General features: G+C 30.3%; 1 protein-coding gene across 3 annotated transcripts; it reads left to right on the top strand.

The window, feature by feature from the left end:
* Positions 1 to 667: 667 nt before the first annotated feature.
* LOC134706679 (uncharacterized) lies at positions 668 to 21,983 on the top strand. 3 transcript variants are annotated; one of them, XR_010105646.1, is made up of 9 exons: positions 668 to 856; positions 12,783 to 13,001; positions 13,289 to 13,426; positions 14,399 to 14,419; positions 16,612 to 16,767; positions 17,625 to 17,720; positions 18,621 to 18,756; positions 18,939 to 19,415; positions 20,325 to 21,983. XR_010105646.1 is itself a non-coding variant. In XM_063565835.1 (9 exons), the coding sequence occupies exons 1-9, from the start codon at positions 830 to 832 to the stop codon at positions 20,426 to 20,428; spliced, it is 1,062 nt and encodes a 353-aa protein (XP_063421905.1). In that variant the 5' UTR covers positions 668 to 829; the 3' UTR covers positions 20,429 to 21,983. The 3 variants fall into 3 exon arrangements, 2 of the variants coding, with proteins under 2 accessions (XP_063421905.1, XP_063421906.1); XM_063565835.1 differs by having other exon boundaries at positions 18,939 to 19,103; XM_063565836.1 differs by lacking the exon at positions 14,399 to 14,419 and having other exon boundaries at positions 679 to 856; positions 18,939 to 19,103; positions 20,325 to 21,982.
* Positions 21,984 to 22,004: the final 21 nt, after the last annotated feature.

The following is a 22,004-nucleotide window of genomic DNA, read 5'->3' as shown; positions in this document are numbered from 1 at the left end:
AGATAACTAGGCTACAAGCGATTAAAATATTTCTACTTAGTAGCTCTGGCTGATATAGTTTAAGCATATTTTATTAAATGAATTAAAGCAAAATGGATTAGACACAAGTAAATCATACCTATAAAGTCTTCTCCATAATATAATATAATATTACAAAAAATAGTATTTATGATATAATGGACATGCATATAAAGCAAACAGTTTATAGAATATATAACTAGCTTTCATAGGTAAAAAGTGGAGAAAGCGAAAAAGAAAGCTTGAAAAGTCATATAATTCTGTAATGATGACGTGTGTGTTGATGATGATGACGATGTTCCGTGCCAGTAACAATAACGCAAGCTGATTGATTGATGTTTAGCCTCACGTCACGTCATCTGAGTTTTTATGTCTTTGTTTTCCAGAAATGACCGACATAGTCAGGTGATCTTAGATAATTAATTATTGTTTAAATAAAATAAGTTGTAGTGAAGGTAGTTTTTAAAAAACCATAAAGCATTACAATATAACCGAATGAATCGTGAAAATTTAAATGATTCTCTATAGTTGTGTTCAGTAGAACAATAAAAATAAAATGGTTCATTAGAGAAAGCATTAAAAGCTCTCTAGTAACGTAAGCCATACTGAAGTTTGTATATCAATGGAATTATTAAATCCGAATATTAATCGTATATAATAATTTAATCCTAAATATTTCTGATGAACATAAACATCACGTACATGTATTACTTGTGAGGAAAACCATTGCTTTTAAAGTTTGGAACTATTTTTTTTGCAGAAAATGTGATTTTTTAAAAGAATAGCCAGTCGTACTAGATATTAAACCAACATGTCGTCAGTCGAAGTGTCTCGGCAGGTAAGTTTTTTCTTCATGATTATAGTTTCATAAACGTCATATATTATTTTTTTAGAAAGAATAATACTCATTTCATAGATGACTATTTCCCCTATTAAATGGCAGATTTAAAAAAAAAAAACTATTTACCGGATTTGCTATCACATAAGCAACACGACGGGTACCACATGTAGAGCAGAATATGCTTACCCTTCCGCAGCACCCGATATCACCCCTAGTTTTTGGTGGGTTTCGTGTTGCTTATTCTCTAGTTTTCTTTGTTGTGTCATGTGAACTATTGTTTGTCTGTTTTTTTTCTTCATTTTTACCCATGGCGTTTGTCAGTTTATTTTAGATTTATGAGTTCGACTGTCCCTTTGGTATCTTTCGTCCCTCTTTTTCAACTAATTTTATAGACATATGACTGCATGTCTGGTTCATTTCGGCGCATTTTACAATTTGTACTCGGGCAACTTTAATTATAATAATCGAAAGTACAATGCTCCGAGTTAATTATCATTCAGAATGGGGACAAACGGCGAAAAGATCTAGCTAAGACTATTAAATATCTGTTATAAAAACCAACTGCTTTAGTTTATAAACTGTGAAGAAAAATCTCTAGTCATATGTCTGACTTATGTAAATTAACCTATATCGGAGGTAAACTAGTCCTTTATTATGGAAAACTTTAAAATTATCAAGAAATTAAGGTTCAAACTGTCTCATGCAAAGTTGACCTTATTTGAACAATTTTCTCTGATGTTCCAATATTCATATATCTCCTCTCGTCTTCAGTTAGTTATAAATCCTTGCAGTTTTGAGTGCATACGTTCCGTCTGAAGGTCAGACATTGCTTTGGACGCATCCAAATTTATATTTTTGATATTGCTCGTTGATACTTTGGTTTTTCCCTTCCTTTTATGATTTTTTTTTTATCTCGAACATTGAATAAAGGTACAGTATGATAGATTAAAAAGAACCCTCTTTTTATTTTACATTAATTTCAAATCGATAAAAGTGGTAAAAAGAGCAAGCAATATTGTTTCAAAGAATAATCACACATCAACCTTAAAGTTCATTGTGTGTTCATACAAAATACAAACCTTGTAACACTTAAATTATTATCATCTATTTTACTTTCTAACTTTGTCAAATTTGTTTGATTTTTTTTTGGACAAAATCGAGGAAAATATTTAAAAAATTATAGTAATGTTTTAATTATATACGCGACTAGAACATTAAAAAAATACAAAATGCAATAATTCGTCAAAAGTCATGGGTGAAAGTACATGTTCAATTGGAATGTGAGACGTATCTGCAAACAAGGGCATACAAATCCAATTGTCAGTCAAAATATTAAAGTTGTAAATTAAAGAGTGTATATCACGCCATTAAGCCATGTTTCAACAATTTTTTATATTACGAATAACAATGATTTTCATGTCTTTGTATTACTTTTGAAGGTTTTTTGATACAAAATGTCAGATTAACATAATTTTGTAAAAGTAGGCACCGAAGGATGTCTGTGACGAACATGAACTAATTTGTATCAGAAAGAAAACATTTACTTATAAGATAGTGTTGATACTGGTACCGGATGTTCTACCAATACATTTGAGGAATTTAAACTAAAATTTGCTAAAATATGTGAAATTGCGTTATTGGGTTCCCTCGGGCATTTATTATTTCGTGCTCTGTTTAGAAATATACATCCTCAAAATTTACACAAGGACTAAACAAGGACGTTTTGAAAATGCCCTGAGTATGAAAAACAGTAAGGGGAAATTAACCCTTTACCACTTAAACTTAGTATGGAGATATTTATGAGTATTTCTATCAACAAGGTCCAAAAATGAATTACCACTATAAACATCGACTTTACTTTAAGCAAAAAAGATCCAACAGATAATGCTTCGTTTGATATATTGAAAGATAAAAAGAACAACAAAAATTAGATTCTCAATGATGCCATCGAAGTAGATTTTTTAATAAAAATTTTAAAAAATTAAAAAATCCCTAAAATTCCTAACATCATATGCAATACTGAAAAGTTGACTTATTGAAATTGAATTCTTTATAGTTATTTGAAATTAGCAATTTAAATTATTAAGATTACTTAATTCATAATCTTCGATGCAAATATTTACCAATAATAGCAACGACGTAACCATACATCAATATAGTCTTTTTATAATTCAATATATCATTTATAGTCGATTTAACGTTTTCTGTTTCTGTTTTTTAAGAAGAAGGTAATTTCTTAAACTGCCTTTGTCTTCATACTTTATTTTGATTTTTTATCAACTAGAATGGACAATAATATTTGGTCAATAATATTTAGCCATAGTAGGTCAACGTATATAAGTTTAGCTTCTTATGCAATTTTTAAAAGAATCGTATTAATTTCCAATTGGTATTTAATCATTTAAATTTAATCTTAAGAATCAGATATAGATTGTTTTGTTCTTTTAGTGACCAAATTAAATATGTAACCAATTTAACCACACATCTATAACATTTACGTTGTATCCTCTGTGGCCAAAGTAACATGATTTAAAAAAAATGACAAGTCTATAGCATTTAAGTAATATTTTCACTTGATTTTGAAAAAAAAACTGTATTTGTCTTAGGTCACTTATCAAGCGATACACAGAAATATAAGTATACAGACCCCCTGTTAAACTTACATGAAAGACACAGCTTAAGGACCTTATCCGACTTATCAATATCTCATGCGAAGTCCCAAACAGAACTATCTTAAAACCATTCTCCCCGTAAGTTTTATTAAGATATGTTCCTCTGTATCGACTGAAAACTATTGATAGACGTTGGCGACATTACCCTACATTTTTTTACTATTTTAAATAAAAACTCCGATGTTTATCACAATAGATGGGAAAATAATTCGTCTTGTAGTGACCGGCAGATTCATAAGTTTTTGTTTCAGTTAAGCAAGGCTGATTTTAAATCTTTGGTCACAAAAGAAAGATGAAAAAAAACTATTTAAATGTAAAATGTAATCATGAAATAAAGTCACAATCTAAATATCGTCAACGTCGGTTCTGAATACATACTTATATATCAATGTTTGGGGAATTCAACACACTCTTATCATTAGGGGCCGGGATGAGCCACCCAACATATGTTTGAACCCGCCACTATCTGTATGTTACTGTCCAAGTTCACAAACATGAACTTAGTGGTCGTCGATTGTTGCTGCCTGTCACAATTTCTGACACCTTAGAGAGCTGATCGATTGTTTATTCAAGTTTGTTAAAATCCAATGTAGTTTATAATCCAAAACATTTATTAATTTTAGTAAAGATTATTTAGATCCTATGAGGAATTTAATTACACCTACGGCTGTACATAAACATCGTGGTAAACACAACTGTTGAATGAATGAATGAATTTTATTTGCAAAAGCATATAGAACATGCTATGGCAATACATAATATATACATAATGTGACAAAAGACTGGTAACAGAGAACAATACAATAATAACATACATAATGTAGCTAACCAATAATATCAGATCTAGCTTTCCATGCACTCTTTAAATAGTTACAGAGCTTAATTGTTAGAGATCTAGAATTAGCTTTCAACAAACAAGATAGTTTAAAAATAGTAGGCAATGAACAATAATAGCGTGGCAAAAACAATATTCTAATTGCCCTATATGCTGGACATACTAATACAAAATGAAATTCGTTCTCAACACATTGCATATTACAACATACACAAAGACGCATTTCTCTTGGTATATCAGAGAAGCGACCAACTTCAACATTAAGTTTCAATGTACCACTTCGTAGTTTTGTAAGAATGTTACTATTATTAATGTAGCCAAAATAATTTTCAAGACAAAAATCAAACTTTATGCTACTATACACACTTAATTTCTCACAGTCACATATATCTGCTGACCATTTTTGTAGATATTGGTCTTTAATGCGTGTCTTTATAACATCAAACGATATATCAATATTATTCTGATTAATCCAAATATGATTCATTCCAAGACTAAATAAAAAATCACGCACATTAGATGCCCAATTAATTTTACCATGATTTGCATCGTCATATAAAATTTTATATACATCATATACATGTTGATCAATCAATGATAAATACTCTAGCTAAGTCTAGTTTGGATACGTTATTTGTATTAACTTTTATTGGGAATGTTCTAGCTACCAATAACTGAGATTGGTACTTTGTGTCTTTATTTGTTTTGGATGTGATGATTACAGCCTCTTTTATATGATTTTTCAGTTTGTTCTTATGTTGTGTTGTTTTACAGCTGTCTCAGGTTAAGGTTGGAGTTTGTAGCCCGCAAATATGTTTAACTCTGATAAAATTAGTATGTAACTGTTCCAAGTCAGAAGTCTGCAACTCTTTGGTTGTCGATTTGTTGGCTGTATATCATATAAAATTTGTTTTTTTGTTGTTTGAGTTATTTTATTTCCTAAACATTTGGTCTCTAATGGTAAGTGGTATCATAAGTTGCCGCACATCTTCTTATTTTTATCATAAACAACTTAAAAAATATTCATGTTCACCAAAAAGTCCACGTTCTGTTGGCGTATTTAAATGTGTTTTGCTTCTTTGTCTGATAAACTATTTTTATCTTTGCCAAATATTTTTTGTTTTTTAGCCATTTCAGCCTATACTACGGAATATACTTTGTTCTTGGATTTCTCTTTCTCTCTGTTGGTAATCAATTGACCGAGGCAGTTTCTTAATAAGAACTACTTAATTTTAGGAAATTTATCAACAACAACAAAACCTGGGTTTGGTTTAAAAAAGCTTAAGGAAAAATATTTAAGATTTATTTTTAATGCTTTCTATTACATTATAACGTTATATTTGTCGTGACGTTATATCTCCTATTGTATTAGATTGGAATCGAAATCAAAATTTAAAAAATCGGCCAAACATTAGAGCAAATTTGACACATATCATAACCTATCTCTTTTAGAGGAAAATGATTCCATACCCTCCTTTTTAAGACCATTATGTATAGGAATGCATAATGTATGACGTGATTTAAGGAACCAATACCTACAATAGTATACTAGACACTATGATATTCGTACTTATCTTATGTACAGTGTAACCTTATCTCGTTTCCTTCTTTGATAGTTTAAATAAGTCAATCATAAAAATTGGCAAGCTAAATCTGTATAATATTTCAACTGTCATATATCGTTCATTATTACATAAAGATCCGATCACTATATAGAACTGAATATTCAAAAACGAGATTTGCCAACTAGACCATTTCCTTTTTTTAACATATAATACGATGTTTTGGAAGGAAAATTAACTCTGCAGATACATATGTTTCCTATAAAATAATAATTCATCGTAGTTTCATAAAACCAAAACAGACACTAATAAATAAGAAAATTAAAAATGCTCTTTTTTTGTTCATCAAATTAAAGATATTTGGAAAAGGAGTGTCCAATAGAAGAAACAATATGTCTGAACAATGCCAATAATTAAAACAATCGTTAAGTTGAAATCTAATTCCATATTTCGATATGATAAAAAGCAAGATTTCTAGCTCTTGAGCCTATATCCAGTATCAGTACATATAATTCTGGAAACTAACCGTAAACAACTTTCCAAAGAGATATAACAACAATACCTTCTAATTTTTCAGGTCCATTACACAAAATTAAACACGTTATCAACACTTTGGCTTTTTTTTACGATATGTTCAGCAAAACTAGTTAAGTTTCTAACATAATACTTGAGTAATGTAAAGGAAATGATGAAGCAAATTTGGAACTTTTATTTCATATGCTTAGCTTATTAGTGAACAGCATATTGGATCTTTACAAGAAACACAAAAAAAGTCATGGTACTAAACAGGAAACCCACAGGAGTACATGAGTCCACTTAAATCCAGTCTTGACACTATTCTTTATTGTCCTCGTTCCATATAACTGACTTTATTCTAAATAGGATAGTATTTCACAAATCATTCACATTTACCTAATTGTCTAATGAATTGTAATGACCTAGCCGTCATATTAACCTTTGTGTGAATCAAGTCTAGTATAAGAGTTATGATTCGAGAGACACATTAACCTTGTACAAGTTTCATAGAAGTGATGCAAATTTAAGTAAGTAGACACGTTTAGTATTCATATTAGTACATCTTATACAATTTATTTGGATAATTGAACAAAAAAATAGATTCATTATATTATGAAGGTTATTTTTTAAAGCTTTTTTTTCTTTTTACGTTTCGAACAAGTCTTTTGATATTCAAAGTAATTATGTTCTATTAACTACCGTGGGTATCCCAAATCCTTCATGTGATTGAGTTTGATTCTCAGACATTCAATTAAGTTAGCCGCTGCTGTTTCAATTCATGTAAACATTCATGTATTATAACTTTGAACTCATCTGTTGATTATAGAACAAAAGTAAAGTTTTGTTCCTCAGAAAACTCATAATTCAAAATAAAAAAATGCAATATTTTCATCATTGCCGATTTTCAAAAACTCCCAAAAGTTAGATTTCAAATATACCATGAATATATACAACCTGAGGGACATTTGATAATATATTGTAACTTTTAAGGTGGCATCAGCTGTCACATCCATGTTCACCTATTTGATTCAAATTCTCTAATTTTTTATTTATAACAAACCAAAGCAAATATCCAAATTATAAAAAGTATAAAATAAACAATTTACGATGCAGATACTTGATAATATGTATCAGAAATTTTGTGTGTATTTTAGTATAGACGCCTCTGATTTATCATCGAGGTGACTTTCGAAAATTGCCGACTGTTATTTTACTCCATATAAACACGAATATATTGCGAACCTGTGCAATTAAATTTTCTAGATATGTGTGATTTCATATCACACACATTAACAATATATTAATCATCGGTTTTATTCGTTTAAGAAGTGTTTTTTTGCTGATCGAATTCATCAAACGAATGAACTACTCTTGTTTCATTTTCAAGGTCGGCACTCTTTTCTTTTTAATAACTTAACACGCCTAATTTATGCATATCCATCTCTAGTTAAAAGGTTGAATTGAAGGTCACACGAATACATATCAAATGAGGTAGAATATCGATGTTTCTAAGCTTATTTTGACAAGATTGAACCAAAATGGCTGCTTAAATGGAATAATTATTTCCAAAATTTACTGTTTGAATCTCATTAATGATTGAAACCCTAAAAATCATATTTTATTTTTCTATTATTTCGAGTATCCTATGATTCATTAGCTTTAACACTTACCAAAAAGAAACTAAAACTTCTAAATTTTGAAAAATACTGAAATTTGACATCAAATTAGAAAATATTGGACCTATTTCGACAGCATAGATGGCGGCTTATATTTCATATTTCTTAAATCGAAGAAACTAATACAACTATAACTCAAAATCCGGTCCGATACTCCATTTAAAAAAAAAACCACATTGTAATCAGTGCATTGTTAAGTACACATGCACCGTTGTTCAATTTATTAAATAAAATTAAGAAAGTCAAATTGTATAGAAGAATTAGTTTGTTATTTGATATTGATCTTTTTTACAATGATACCTAAAACAATCTTAAAAAATGAAAGAGTGAACTCCAGCTTTAAATGTCCATTCATAAAATTTGACACGTGAAGAGTTTTTGAAATCATTGCTTTATAAAAGTTTAGTTCTGATGGCTTGTTGGAGCGATGAAGCATTCATAATTTAGATAAGTCAGGTTTCGTAAAAAAAAATTCAAATGCATTTTCTTTTCTCATTGACCAAGTTGTTCCAAATTGAAATATGATCATTTTTTATGCACTGTCTGTGAATAATGCAAACGTGTAGATTCATATATAAATTTTAACTCATAAATTATGAGGCAGAGCGAGTATGGAAAAGTGGATATTGTATACAGATGAAGTCACATCAGGTGCGTTGACAAGTTAAACTAGTGTTACCTGATACATATTTATACATTATAATGTTTGTCACAAAGTTCTTAGTTGGAAGAAAACGCCGACACAATAATCGTAATTACACAATCGATGTGACATGGCATAGGATCTTAGACTTTGATATTTTTAATGTTTCCGGTAAAATTCAATATAGCAAGTAATACTCTTTTGAATAAGTAATTCTCTTGTGAGTTTCTACTTTTTTCCTCCGTAAATTTAAATTCAAGTTTCCAAGGTCGGGCCAGTAACTCGGTTAGCAATTGAAGAGAACACACACTAAAAATAACAATTTTTTATATTAAATTTTAGAAATATTTATCAAAAATTGTGTAACAATTTAGAACAGTCACAATTTAGTTTCATTAATGAAAGAATGCAAAACAGCGTTATTTTGATTCACAATATTCATGCTGTCTAATCCAGCATACATGAAAAGAGATGTAGTGTATATTTAAATGGGGCTGCTACCCTGCGACACAAATTCAAGATCTCTAGTTTTGAAATGTATTCTCTAATAATTAGACATTCCTCCTTTTATTTCCTATTGGTGGTGTAACATCAGGAACATACGGAAGCGTACAATAAACCAAAATTACAGAACAAAGGTGCTTAAAACATAAACACTTAAAGATAAACCAATACAGCTAAAATGAAAGAATTTAAAGACAACCCTTAAAACTTTATAAATAGAATATTCATAAAACTGCTGGTTTAAAATACCACTTGTAGCTATTGAAAACCTCATTGAAACCGCATTTATGTGAAGTTCAATTTATAACATAAGAGATGGATAACGCATGCATTGTGCGTGTTCTGTTATTTAAAGGAAAACAATGTTGAATGTTTCTATCCTCAAAAAGCATTCTTATACAGGTAAAACAAAGATTTTAATGTGCGTATTGTTATGCGTTTACTTTTCTACATTGGCTATAGGTATAGGGGGAGGGTTGAGATCTCACAAACATGTTTAACCCCGCCGAATTTTTGCGCCTGTCCCAAGTCAGGACCTCTGGTCTTTGCTAGTCTTGTATTATTTTTATTTTAGTTTCTTGTGTACAATTTGGAAATAAGTATGGCGTTCATTATCACTGAACTAGTATATATTTGTTATGGGGCCAGCTGAAGGACGCCTCGGGGTGCGGGAATTTCTCGCTACATTGAAGACCTGTTGGTGACCTTCTGCTGTTGTTTTTTTCTACGGTCGGGTTGTTGTCCCTTTGACACATTCCCCATTTCAATTCTCAATTTTACTAACTATTTTTTAAATCTATAATATGAAATTCAACAAATCCAATTGCAAGAGTTCGCTTTCTATTTATATTTCTATCTATATTTATGCTTATATCACGTATATGACCATTGGAGGTCTTAGGACGTCAACACGATAGTTAATTAGATGGCATTGAAGGTCACACGAATACATATCAAATGAGGTAGAATATCGATGTTTCTAAGCTTATTTTGACAAGATTGAACCAAAATGGCTGCTTAAATGGAATAATTATTTCCAAAATTTACTGTTTGAATCTCATTAATGATTGAAACCCTAAAAATCATATTTTATTTTTCTATTATTTCGAGTATCCTATGATTCATTAGCTTTAACACTTACCAAAAAGAAACTAAAACTTCTAAATTTTGAAAAATACTGAAATTTGACATCAAATTAGAAAATATTGGACCTATTTCGACAGCATAGATGGCGGCTTATATTTCATATTTCTTAAATCGAAGAAACTAATACAACTATAACTCAAAATCCGGTCCGATACTCCATTTAAAAAAAAAACCACATTGTAATCAGTGCATTGTTAAGTACACATGCACCGTTGTTCAATTTATTAAATAAAATTAAGAAAGTCAAATTGTATAGAAGAATTAGTTTGTTATTTGATATTGATCTTTTTTACAATGATACCTAAAACAATCTTAAAAAATGAAAGAGTGAACTCCAGCTTTAAATGTCCATTCATAAAATTTGACACGTGAAGAGTTTTTGAAATCATTGCTTTATAAAAGTTTAGTTCTGATGGCTTGTTGGAGCGATGAAGCATTCATAATTTAGATAAGTCAGGTTTCGTAAAAAAAAATTCAAATGCATTTTCTTTTCTCATTGACCAAGTTGTTCCAAATTGAAATATGATCATTTTTTATGCACTGTCTGTGAATAATGCAAACGTGTAGATTCATATATAAATTTTAACTCATAAATTATGAGGCAGAGCGAGTATGGAAAAGTGGATATTGTATACAGATGAAGTCACATCAGGTGCGTTGACAAGTTAAACTAGTGTTACCTGATACATATTTATACATTATAATGTTTGTCACAAAGTTCTTAGTTGGAAGAAAACGCCGACACAATAATCGTAATTACACAATCGATGTGACATGGCATAGGATCTTAGACTTTGATATTTTTAATGTTTCCGGTAAAATTCAATATAGCAAGTAATACTCTTTTGAATAAGTAATTCTCTTGTGAGTTTCTACTTTTTTCCTCCGTAAATTTAAATTCAAGTTTCCAAGGTCGGGCCAGTAACTCGGTTAGCAATTGAAGAGAACACACACTAAAAATAACAATTTTTTATATTAAATTTTAGAAATATTTATCAAAAATTGTGTAACAATTTAGAACAGTCACAATTTAGTTTCATTAATGAAAGAATGCAAAACAGCGTTATTTTGATTCACAATATTCATGCTGTCTAATCCAGCATACATGAAAAGAGATGTAGTGTATATTTAAATGGGGCTGCTACCCTGCGACACAAATTCAAGATCTCTAGTTTTGAAATGTATTCTCTAATAATTAGACATTCCTCCTTTTATTTCCTATTGGTGGTGTAACATCAGGAACATACGGAAGCGTACAATAAACCAAAATTACAGAACAAAGGTGCTTAAAACATAAACACTTAAAGATAAACCAATACAGCTAAAATGAAAGAATTTAAAGACAACCCTTAAAACTTTATAAATAGAATATTCATAAAACTGCTGGTTTAAAATACCACTTGTAGCTATTGAAAACCTCATTGAAACCGCATTTATGTGAAGTTCAATTTATAACATAAGAGATGGATAACGCATGCATTGTGCGTGTTCTGTTATTTAAAGGAAAACAATGTTGAATGTTTCTATCCTCAAAAAGCATTCTTATACAGGTAAAACAAAGATTTTAATGTGCGTATTGTTATGCGTTTACTTTTCTACATTGGCTATAGGTATAGGGGGAGGGTTGAGATCTCACAAACATGTTTAACCCCGCCGAATTTTTGCGCCTGTCCCAAGTCAGGACCTCTGGTCTTTGCTAGTCTTGTATTATTTTTATTTTAGTTTCTTGTGTACAATTTGGAAATAAGTATGGCGTTCATTATCACTGAACTAGTATATATTTGTTATGGGGCCAGCTGAAGGACGCCTCGGGGTGCGGGAATTTCTCGCTACATTGAAGACCTGTTGGTGACCTTCTGCTGTTGTTTTTTTCTACGGTCGGGTTGTTGTCCCTTTGACACATTCCCCATTTCAATTCTCAATTTTACTAACTATTTTTTAAATCTATAATATGAAATTCAACAAATCCAATTGCAAGAGTTCGCTTTCTATTTATATTTCTATCTATATTTATGCTTATATCACGTATATGACCATTGGAGGTCTTAGGACGTCAACACGATAGTTAATTAGATGGCATGAAGATTAAAATTTACACGAAATGAAGCTACACATTTTTTTAGCCCATGCTCTGTAAATTGAAACTTTTTATAATTTGGATAAATGTTTTACATGGATATAAATCAAATATAAGAGTTTAAGTCAAATCAATTAACATGTATTTGACAGCTAGTGCTACTTTAAAACTTTTTTTGAATTTTTCTGGTAAGTCAGTATGTTTGTGATTTTACTTTTCATTGCAATTCTGTATTAATCTGCATCATATATTCAAATGCAAATGATTTCTAATTACCTATGAATTATTTCAGCCACTCCACAACAGTCACAATAGCTTCGGAAGTACAGAGGGTGACGGTCGTCTAACAGTAGCCAGCACAGTATCAGGATCCTTTTCTGTCAACTCAACCTACAGTCATGGAACAGATAGATTTTCATCTTTGTCCAGACTAAGTAGAGCCAGTATCAAACTTAGAACCACATCCAGCTTTCCCAGTATTCTAAGTTTGTACGAACCTATACAGGAAGGGGTAAGAATAATTTTTAGTTTTCTTCTAATATTAATGTTACATTTTAATGTTGTGTCGTTGTTCTCCTCTTATATTTAATGCGTTTCCCTCAGTTTTAGTTTGTTACCCCGATTTTGTTTTTTGTCCATGGATTTATGAGTTTTGAACAGCGGTACACTACTGTTGCCTTGATTTATATCAATTAGAATAATATAAATAACGTTTTGATAAAAAAAAAACAAATCGTAAACATTGGTATCAACGCCTATTATAATAATTAATTTTGTCATGTTTAATTATATTTGCAGAAGGTTTATCAAGGTGATCGTCAGAAGCCACCATTCACTGATAGAGGACCACAACGAAAGAAAGAAAAAGGAAAACCAAAGCGTTTTGCAAAATCGAAAGAGTGGGGAGAGCATCTGGATACACGATTCAAAACTGAGGTAACATATGAATCATAGGATTTGATTTTACCCAACTCCGTTTATATTTCGTTCGCTCTCCAAATAAAACATTCACAATGACAATGATCACTATTCACATTGGATGGATAAGAAATGGATGTAAACTTTGAACAAAGATTATCTCGGGCCATTTGTACATAAACTAAATTACCAAATAATAGAAAGGGAATAAATGCATCAGCCAGTTTTAAAGTGTAGTGGTGCTATTTCATCCAAAATATGTAGACTATTGTTCGTTTACTGACTATCAAGGAAATATGACCTTAAATGATTTCATGTTGATGTAGATAACCTCATCGTAGATACCGGGATTAAGACGTTCGTTTCGTCTACTTAATACTCATCAGTGAATTTGCCTTTAAAAAGATCAAATGAAGTTCGAAGTTGGTGCTCACTGAAAACCAAAATTCCAAAACAGTTTTGGCTAATCTAGACACGTTAAATTATTCTTGTGGTAGAAAATACTCAGTTTTTCGAAAAATTCAAAGTTTTGCAAACAGTTAGCTTATAATTTAAACATATCAACTTATTTTCAATAAAAAGTCTGACTACTGGGTTTATGTTCGCCAACTTATCAGATTGATGAAGTAAAATATGACCAACTGATACATTCGCATAACAATATCTTAACTCATCTAAATAAACTGTCAAACTATACGTCACCATAACATGATGTTAAGTATTGTTATGCTTATTTCTGTGTGGTAAAAAAAAATATGGACAGAAAAAATACGCAATGTTTTTCACCAGACTTGAATTCCAACAAATAAAACAATGTGTCACGGTAGGACTGATAGAAACCTGAATAGTTTAGGGCATCACTTGAAAGTATTTTTTAGTATAATATGCACTGGCAATAGAGAACTAAACACACGGGTTATTATAGAGTAATTATTGCTGTAATGTTGAAAATTGTAGCTTCAATTAAACGCATTTCTATTTTTACTTTAGCCAGTTAGATTATCAAAGCCTGTAAGTTTTGCGTTAGTCTTTTGATACAAGGTGTTGGCTTTCAAATTTGCAACATATCATTTGGTTCATGTGATGTTGATTTTTTAGCGATACTTTTTATGCTTGCACTTTGTTTTAATTGGTATAGATATTGATTTGTTTATATTAAAACCGTACTAAGCATTATCGTCCTACACATATGCACAATCACGGTTTTATAATCTTTCGATATCCATATTTTGGCTAAGCACAAGGTCATGTTTTTCTCTGATTATTGTACTGATTGCTTTTTTAGTCTTAGATACATTATACTTTTCTTTTAATTGTTATTAGCTTTGACCTTTCAGATCTGTACTCCGTGTCATTTTTCTTTAGTGTAATTTATAAATTTCCTGCTACGTCTTGTCTGTTGTTAAACGTTTTCTTCTCTTCAAATAATTTTATAGTTTGTTGAAGTGATACACCAGTTTTCAACATTAGAGCAGAACTGGCGCCTTTAAAAATGTTTAACTGTGCCACATTCTGTATGTGTTTGTTTCAAGTCGGGAGCCTGTATTTTGTTGGTTCATCTGTGTAATATTTGTTTTTGTTGTATACTTTATTATATGTTAGGCCGTTGATTTCTTCATGTGTTTTGTTTCATATCTTTTTTATTTATGTCGGGGCCTTTTATAGCCGACTTTATGGTATGGGGTTTCTCATTGTTAAAAGCCGTACGGCTGCATATCAATGCTTATATCCACTTTGAACTAGCAGTCAAAACATACAAGTGCTCTCAGATCTCAACAGTACGAACATCAAATGTGGTATACTAGAAATACTTGTAAATGAATGAAATATACATTAACATCTATATGTCACCATATGGCTTTTAACAATAAACAAAACCCATACAGCATAGTCAGCCATATCAGGCCCCGCAATGACAAATGTAAAACAATTCAAACGGGAAAACCAACGGCCTGATAGTATGTAAAAAAAACACATGAAAGTACTGGCAAAAAATGGAATGTGGCGAGATTGAGCACGTTAGCAGGCACCCAAACCTCCCTTTATCTGGCACATTGGTGTAACTGTACACGATATGAACAAACTATAAAAATAATTTAAAGAAAAGGGCTTAACTCATTAGATCTAAACAACGGAAAAAAAGAACCACAAATATAGATCGGACATGGAAGGGTATTTTTGCATATCTACAACTTTAAAGACACCAATAAGTACTCGCGTTACTGACAGCTGTTTGAAGGCCAATAACCACTAGTGTAAAGATTTCATTAACAGTTTGAGAAAATCCCGACCTTGTGCAATGCCAATTACATACAGATATCGATTGATTGTCTTAATGTATAAATACCCCAAAACAAAAAAAGTATATATATTCACTGTATTTGAACCTTAAATTGGTGGATAGTTGTCTCATTTGATATCATTCCACATCTCCTAGTTTGTGTATTTTACCATAATTTAAGAGCATTTGTTAAGAACCGTTAACACAATTGTTATGTTATTTGTCTATGTTGATAACATTAATATATGTGCTTTTTATATTTTAAAAAGAATTCTTGTGTTATAACATTTACGTCGAGGCTTTGTAAAGTTAACGTATGGTTACAGTTCTGTTTTTAGAATCGTTTTATATACACGAATTTTATAATTGTAGTTAATTATGACTTACATCTGATAAGTAGATATGTATGTAAAGTTTTATTTCTTGCATAACGCTTGTGTCATAAAGGATTTACTAATTCAATGTTGCTTATTTAACATACACTGGCTCATACATCATGCGTAATCAGGAAGAGAACACATCACCAATCAATAGAATAAGCATGGTCTACAAAGTAGGGTAGCCCAGGATAAAGGATCTGAAATATTGATTTCCACTGGAAAATAGGGGTATATTTAATAGGGTTATGATTCCTGCCGTTTAACAGGTCCCCTACGGATACATCAAAAAGTTATTGCATTGTTTCTCTAACGCGCAATGAGCGACGCACTCATCCTACACGCTGTTCGAATTACAACATTTGCGAATCGTTAATCTTTAGTAATCGATTAGTTTTAGAATAATAATATTCATTTCATACAACTACTCATTTAGGTAACGAATTGATTTTTGTAAAACTGTATGAACTGACCACCGTGATATGTATGCGGTATATAAAGTGATAAGTTTTGTTTGAATTTACTATAATAACTTTTTATTATAGAATCGGACAATACGAATAGAAGCAGTAGCTAGAGAACAAATGGACAAATACGATAAGTACATAAAAGAACTGAATACAAAAGTAGAAAAACAGAGAGATCAACAAAGAAAGCGCGATGAAGAGTTTGAAGAAAGACTAAAACAGTTAGAGGAAGAGGTTTGAAATATGTTTTTTTAAATAGCACTTACAAGTAACTTTCGGAACGCAGGCTTACTCCGTTTGATGAGATATAAAAAGTGACAAAACAATAAATGATTGAATAAAAAGCTATCATATATCATTTGAAAGATGAAAATAACAATAGAAATATAACCACGAATACTTCAAACCGTCAAGAATTAAATATTTTCACCAAAATATGCAAGAAAATGCAAGAACGCTCAATATACCATACATGTTATTAAAAAGATGTTAATAAAATGAAATACATCTAACATGCTGAGAGCAACTAAAGGTTTACACATGTGAAATTTTGGGTTTAAATTCAGTTCTAAAAATTACAAAACACAATATGTCATGCTCTTAATTACCAGATTCTCTAAACAGATTCAAAATAATAACTACCAAAACACTTCTTTTCACCGATTTGAAGTCCCAACATTTCTGGAAATATCAGAGATACATGATTACATTTTGGGTTAAAACTTCAAGTTCAGGAATGATATTGTTTTACAAAATATCACAATTCAAACATAAGCCGTAAAAATATAGAAAACACCATTAAAAAAACAAAGAGACAAAATAATAAACACAATTTTCTTTATAATTTCTTTTCTTCTCATCACTGCAAGATATAAATGAGATGATTTTGTTTTTTCAATTGTTTATTTTTTTAATAAACATTTTGTTTATATATCAAAAAAGGATAATCACAATAGCATATGGCATTGAAAAATATTGCAGTTAGTGCATCTAGTACGACCACAAAATAAATAATATTTGTTATTTGTTTCGAAATTGATATGTAAGTTGTTACTTACATATCAATATCTTATTCTGTTTGTTATTTTTAGGGAAAGAAGAAACATAAAATTGTGAAAAGACCAAAAGAACAATTTGTTCACGATCGTGAATACGTTAGAAACCTGCCTAAGTCCAATCTTTCTAAGGTATGAGAATATTATTACATGTACTATAATGTTTCACTTGAATCTAAACTCAAAACGAAAAATGGAACAAGGACAGAACGATCAATTTATTGTGTTTTTGTTTTTGTTTTTGTCACTTAAATAAGGCCAGTTACAGTGAATTTTTGCATTCGTCCCTTTAATAGATGTAGAATAAGTTTGATTTTGTTAGTCTTTATGAACTTTATATTGGAGTTCGGTATTTTTGTTTATATTTTCTTAACAGTTTAAATGTTTCCGTTTCATTGGACGAATCAGAATATTCGGTTTTTTTTACTTGCCATTTTTTATTTGAATTTCGTAACTACTGCATCATTTACTAGAACACAAGAAATGACTAAAATGATTGGAGCAACATTTGTATAATATATACTGCTTTTACAGGGGTCGTCCAAAAATAATTCGATATAACAAGTGTGTTGAATATTAAATTTCAAATTGATTGCGCAGAGTTCTGATTTAAACACAAATGAAGCAACACTTGTTTTCGTTCATTTGATTTGCGTTTGATGAGTTTTGTTTCATTGAGAAACGAAAATTTTCACCTGCGAATGAAAATCAACTTTTGACTATAAAGTTGTTTAAAAGAGGGACGAAAGATACCAGAGGTACAGTCAAACTCATAAGTCTAAAACAACGCCATGGCTCAAAATAAAAGTAGACAAACAGAAAAACAATAGTACACATGACACAACATAGAAAACTGAAGAATAAACATCAAGAGCCCCACAAGAAAATAGGGGTGATCTCAGGTGCTCCGGAATGGTAAGCAGATCCAACTAATAAACAACAATTTACCATTTGTAACATTGAGTAACGATCTATATTCATAAATTTTGTATAGTTAATGATGTATTTAGTTAATTCGTTTCTTTTACACAGATGGTGCGATTATCAGATGATCTTCAGAAGAAGGGTATATTGAAAACGCCATTAGATGTAGACAAATTTTGGAAAGATTTTGGCAGAAAAAGTATTGATAATACTGACATTTTTAAACGTGACCCTTTAACAGAAGGTAAATTACATTTTATTGATCTAATAATACAAAAAAGTCTTTTAACTATATGATAAGAAAGGGATTATTTTATGAGTGGTAGCAAGTCGATATATAAATCTCAACTAAAATGTAACTAAGTATCTATACTTAGTTATTCATAACCATGACATTACATACATTGCTTCTATTCTCTATTACAGTACCAGATAGCCGGCATTGGATCGGTAAAAAGACGACATTACAATCCCTAGACGATAAAGCAAAGAAAAGAAAGCTGAAGAAAATATATGGCAGTCAGGATTCCAATCCGTTACCCACAATCCCTTCACGGAAGTCGAGGCAGAGGAAAGCAAAATCTTCGGAGGGTAGTCGAATGATTGATAATCGAGTGTCTACTTGTGCTTCATTTTAATATGTGCATTATTATAGCATATTATAATAGGATTGCACTGAAATTTGTTACAAATATAATGACAACCATCATATTAGTTTCTTCTTAACATTATTAACGAGCGCACTTCACGTCTAATAGACATTTAGTTAATGCAACGTCTAATAATATACCAAAATTATACAAATTTCAGTGTATTTGAAAAGTCTACATAATTATTTGCGAAAACATTAATCCTTTATAATGCACATTTGAAATGGAGTTCAGTAGATACGATAGGGCAAGAGTAAGTCAAAGAATTCTACAAACCTAACAAATGTAATGTTTACTAATTACATACTGTTAAAACTAGCAATGAATTGTTTGACATCCTCTTACCTTCACACATAATCTCTCACTTAATCATCGTGACTAACAGTCATCCTTATTTGTCAGATATCTGTGATCATTTCATTTGAAAACTCCATCTCTTTCCACAAACTATGAAAGATGTCTCAATGTGTTCAATCTTATGCCATTTCTAATTATGGTTATATTATTCATTATAAAGTTTGTTGTATAATTTACATTAAACTCTCCACAGTTCTACCAATATTCATATTGTTTTGTCATGCCCATATGATTTTAGTGAATACAAATGATTACAAATAAAACTAAATACCAATTCGGTAGCAAATATTGAAATTTCTTGAACTGTATTGGTGCCGTTGCTCGTGCTTTGTTGTACTTTTTTGATATTAATAATACATGCTCTGTACTTTTACAGTTTGCAATTTAAACAATGCATTCATACACCCTCAGACAACAGTTGACCGTAAAGGATTTTGATTGTTTTTGGTTTTACGTACTTGCTTCTAAAATATTTTGTCCCTGGCCATCTGCCAAAGGGTGGTTTTCAATAACACGTGCGGTGACCACTACATTAGTATCATATGTGTAAATTTATAATCACAAATAAAAGGAAAAGTGCAGTATATGCTAATAAGACAACAATCTTGGAGAGGATATAAACAGGATTTAGCCTGATATCTAATTCAATACAGTTCTTTTTAATAAAATATAGTTAGAGAAGAAAAATGACCGCAACTAAAAACATGAATTTCCTAAAGAGTTTGATAACTCAGAAATTCATTATTAAAATAATATCATGTTTATATTGCCAACATTATATTTAAAGACTTCTTTCTTTTTACAGAGAATCCTGGTACAAAAGGATCTGACAAAAGTAAAAGTGCATTTGACCCTAGTCCTGGACCATCAGAAAAACATTCGGAACTTACAACACCATCTGAAGTGTGACTACCGCCTTTCACTTAATACCCATTTTTGCATGAAAACGTTTTATGTACATAGTATACCCATGTATATTACTGACATTTTTATCATTACATTATTCACAACCTGCAATAATTTCCTTTTCATTTTTATCTATGTAACAACTTATTGATCACATGAATGACTATATAAATAATGCAGTTTTTCTTTCATGATATTTGCTATTGTATTATATACCGATGACGGCTCCAGCTCGGTAAATGTCTATGTTTCACCATGCTATTACGGTTTATGAAACATTTTAAAAAAGCTTTCAATTATTCCGATAGGGGTCTTGCAGGAATTTCATTATATTTAAGGATAAAGCATGATACTTGCAGGATATCAATTCACATGTAATGATATCATTGTGTAAGAATTGTACTTATCCGGGAATAAGAAGAAAAGGTGCTTTTCCACAAAACAGAAAAATCGTTTTTAAATTTCGATTTTGAAGTCCATTTATTGAAGATAAGAATATATTTAACTTAGACAGATTCTTTATGTTATTTGTTTTCATACGTCAAATATTTTCATACCATTCATTTAAGATTTTAAGTTTGAATATTTTTGATTTGAATTAATCACAAAGAATTTTTTAGGTGAGGTTTCAATTGATGTTTCGATATTTCGTTAACCTCATTTACAAAAAAAAAGTTTTTCAATTCAATGATTTTTTAATTTTGGGGTTTCAGTATGACGTGACATACGTAATTTCAAATAACCACGAAAAAACACCAATATATATCCTCATTACTAACCTTGAATTTCATTGTTATTTAAAAGTGACTTTGAATGTTTCAGTTTGCCGGTAAAGTTATAGTATTTTGTATATATATATTAATGTTATTAAATGAAACTCAGGGAACACACACTATATTTGTGTATATTCATGGTTACATGTTTAAATGTGTTTGTCTGATAAGGTATTTTTTATAACACAAAGCTACAGTAAAATACGACAATTTAAAAAAATGAATGAATTGGAATGACTATTTCATTGAAAATGACAGTGGGTTCTTGCAAAGTCTGAGGAATGCTTTCCAGTTAATTTGTATTTCAGCGAGATAAAATTACTTAGTATTTAAAAATCTCTAAATCATATGAAAACGAAAGTAATCCTCTATGTAAAGGTAAAATATTAAACAATGTGTCAGTTTTGTTTTAAACTAATTTTTTTTCATATTATATCATAATGCATGTACCTGCTCTGAATATCTAAACTGTAATATTTTATGTTAAGATTTGTTTTCATTTTAACATGAACATTTTAAACAAAATTTTTTTCTAGAATGTATTGAGTTTACAGGAAATTAAAATTGATAGATCAAAATGTAAATCCAAACCAACAAAATGTAAAACATGTGAAAATAAAACTAATTAAAACATATAAAGATAAAACTGATATCAAGTGCATTTTTCATGTGCATGTCATGCAGTGTTTTGTAATTTTTCAATCACTTTATTTGCTTTTATGTTATTCAAATTATTATATTAATATGGAATTACAACACGTTGCATTTGAATAAAAAATGTTTGAACGACGAGTAAAAAACAGGTT

Source organism: Mytilus trossulus, chromosome 2, assembly GCF_036588685.1.
Source record: "Mytilus trossulus isolate FHL-02 chromosome 2, PNRI_Mtr1.1.1.hap1, whole genome shotgun sequence".
Lineage (NCBI taxonomy): Eukaryota > Metazoa > Mollusca > Bivalvia > Mytilida > Mytilidae > Mytilus > Mytilus trossulus.
The sequence above is the reverse complement of the archived record's forward strand: the minus strand, read 5'-3'. Positions and strand labels throughout refer to the sequence as shown.

Bases quoted from the DNA above. Each gene is read 5' to 3' on its own strand.
- LOC134706679 (XM_063565835.1), top strand. From the start codon at position 830: ATGTCGTCAGTCGAAGTGTCTCGGCAG. The intron at 857-12,782 runs GTAAGTTTTTTC...GAATTATTTCAG, and splicing joins CAGTCGAAGTGTCTCGGCAG to CCACTCCACAACAGTCACAA. The intron at 17,721-18,620 runs GTATGAGAATAT...TCTTTTACACAG, and splicing joins CTAAGTCCAATCTTTCTAAG to ATGGTGCGATTATCAGATGA.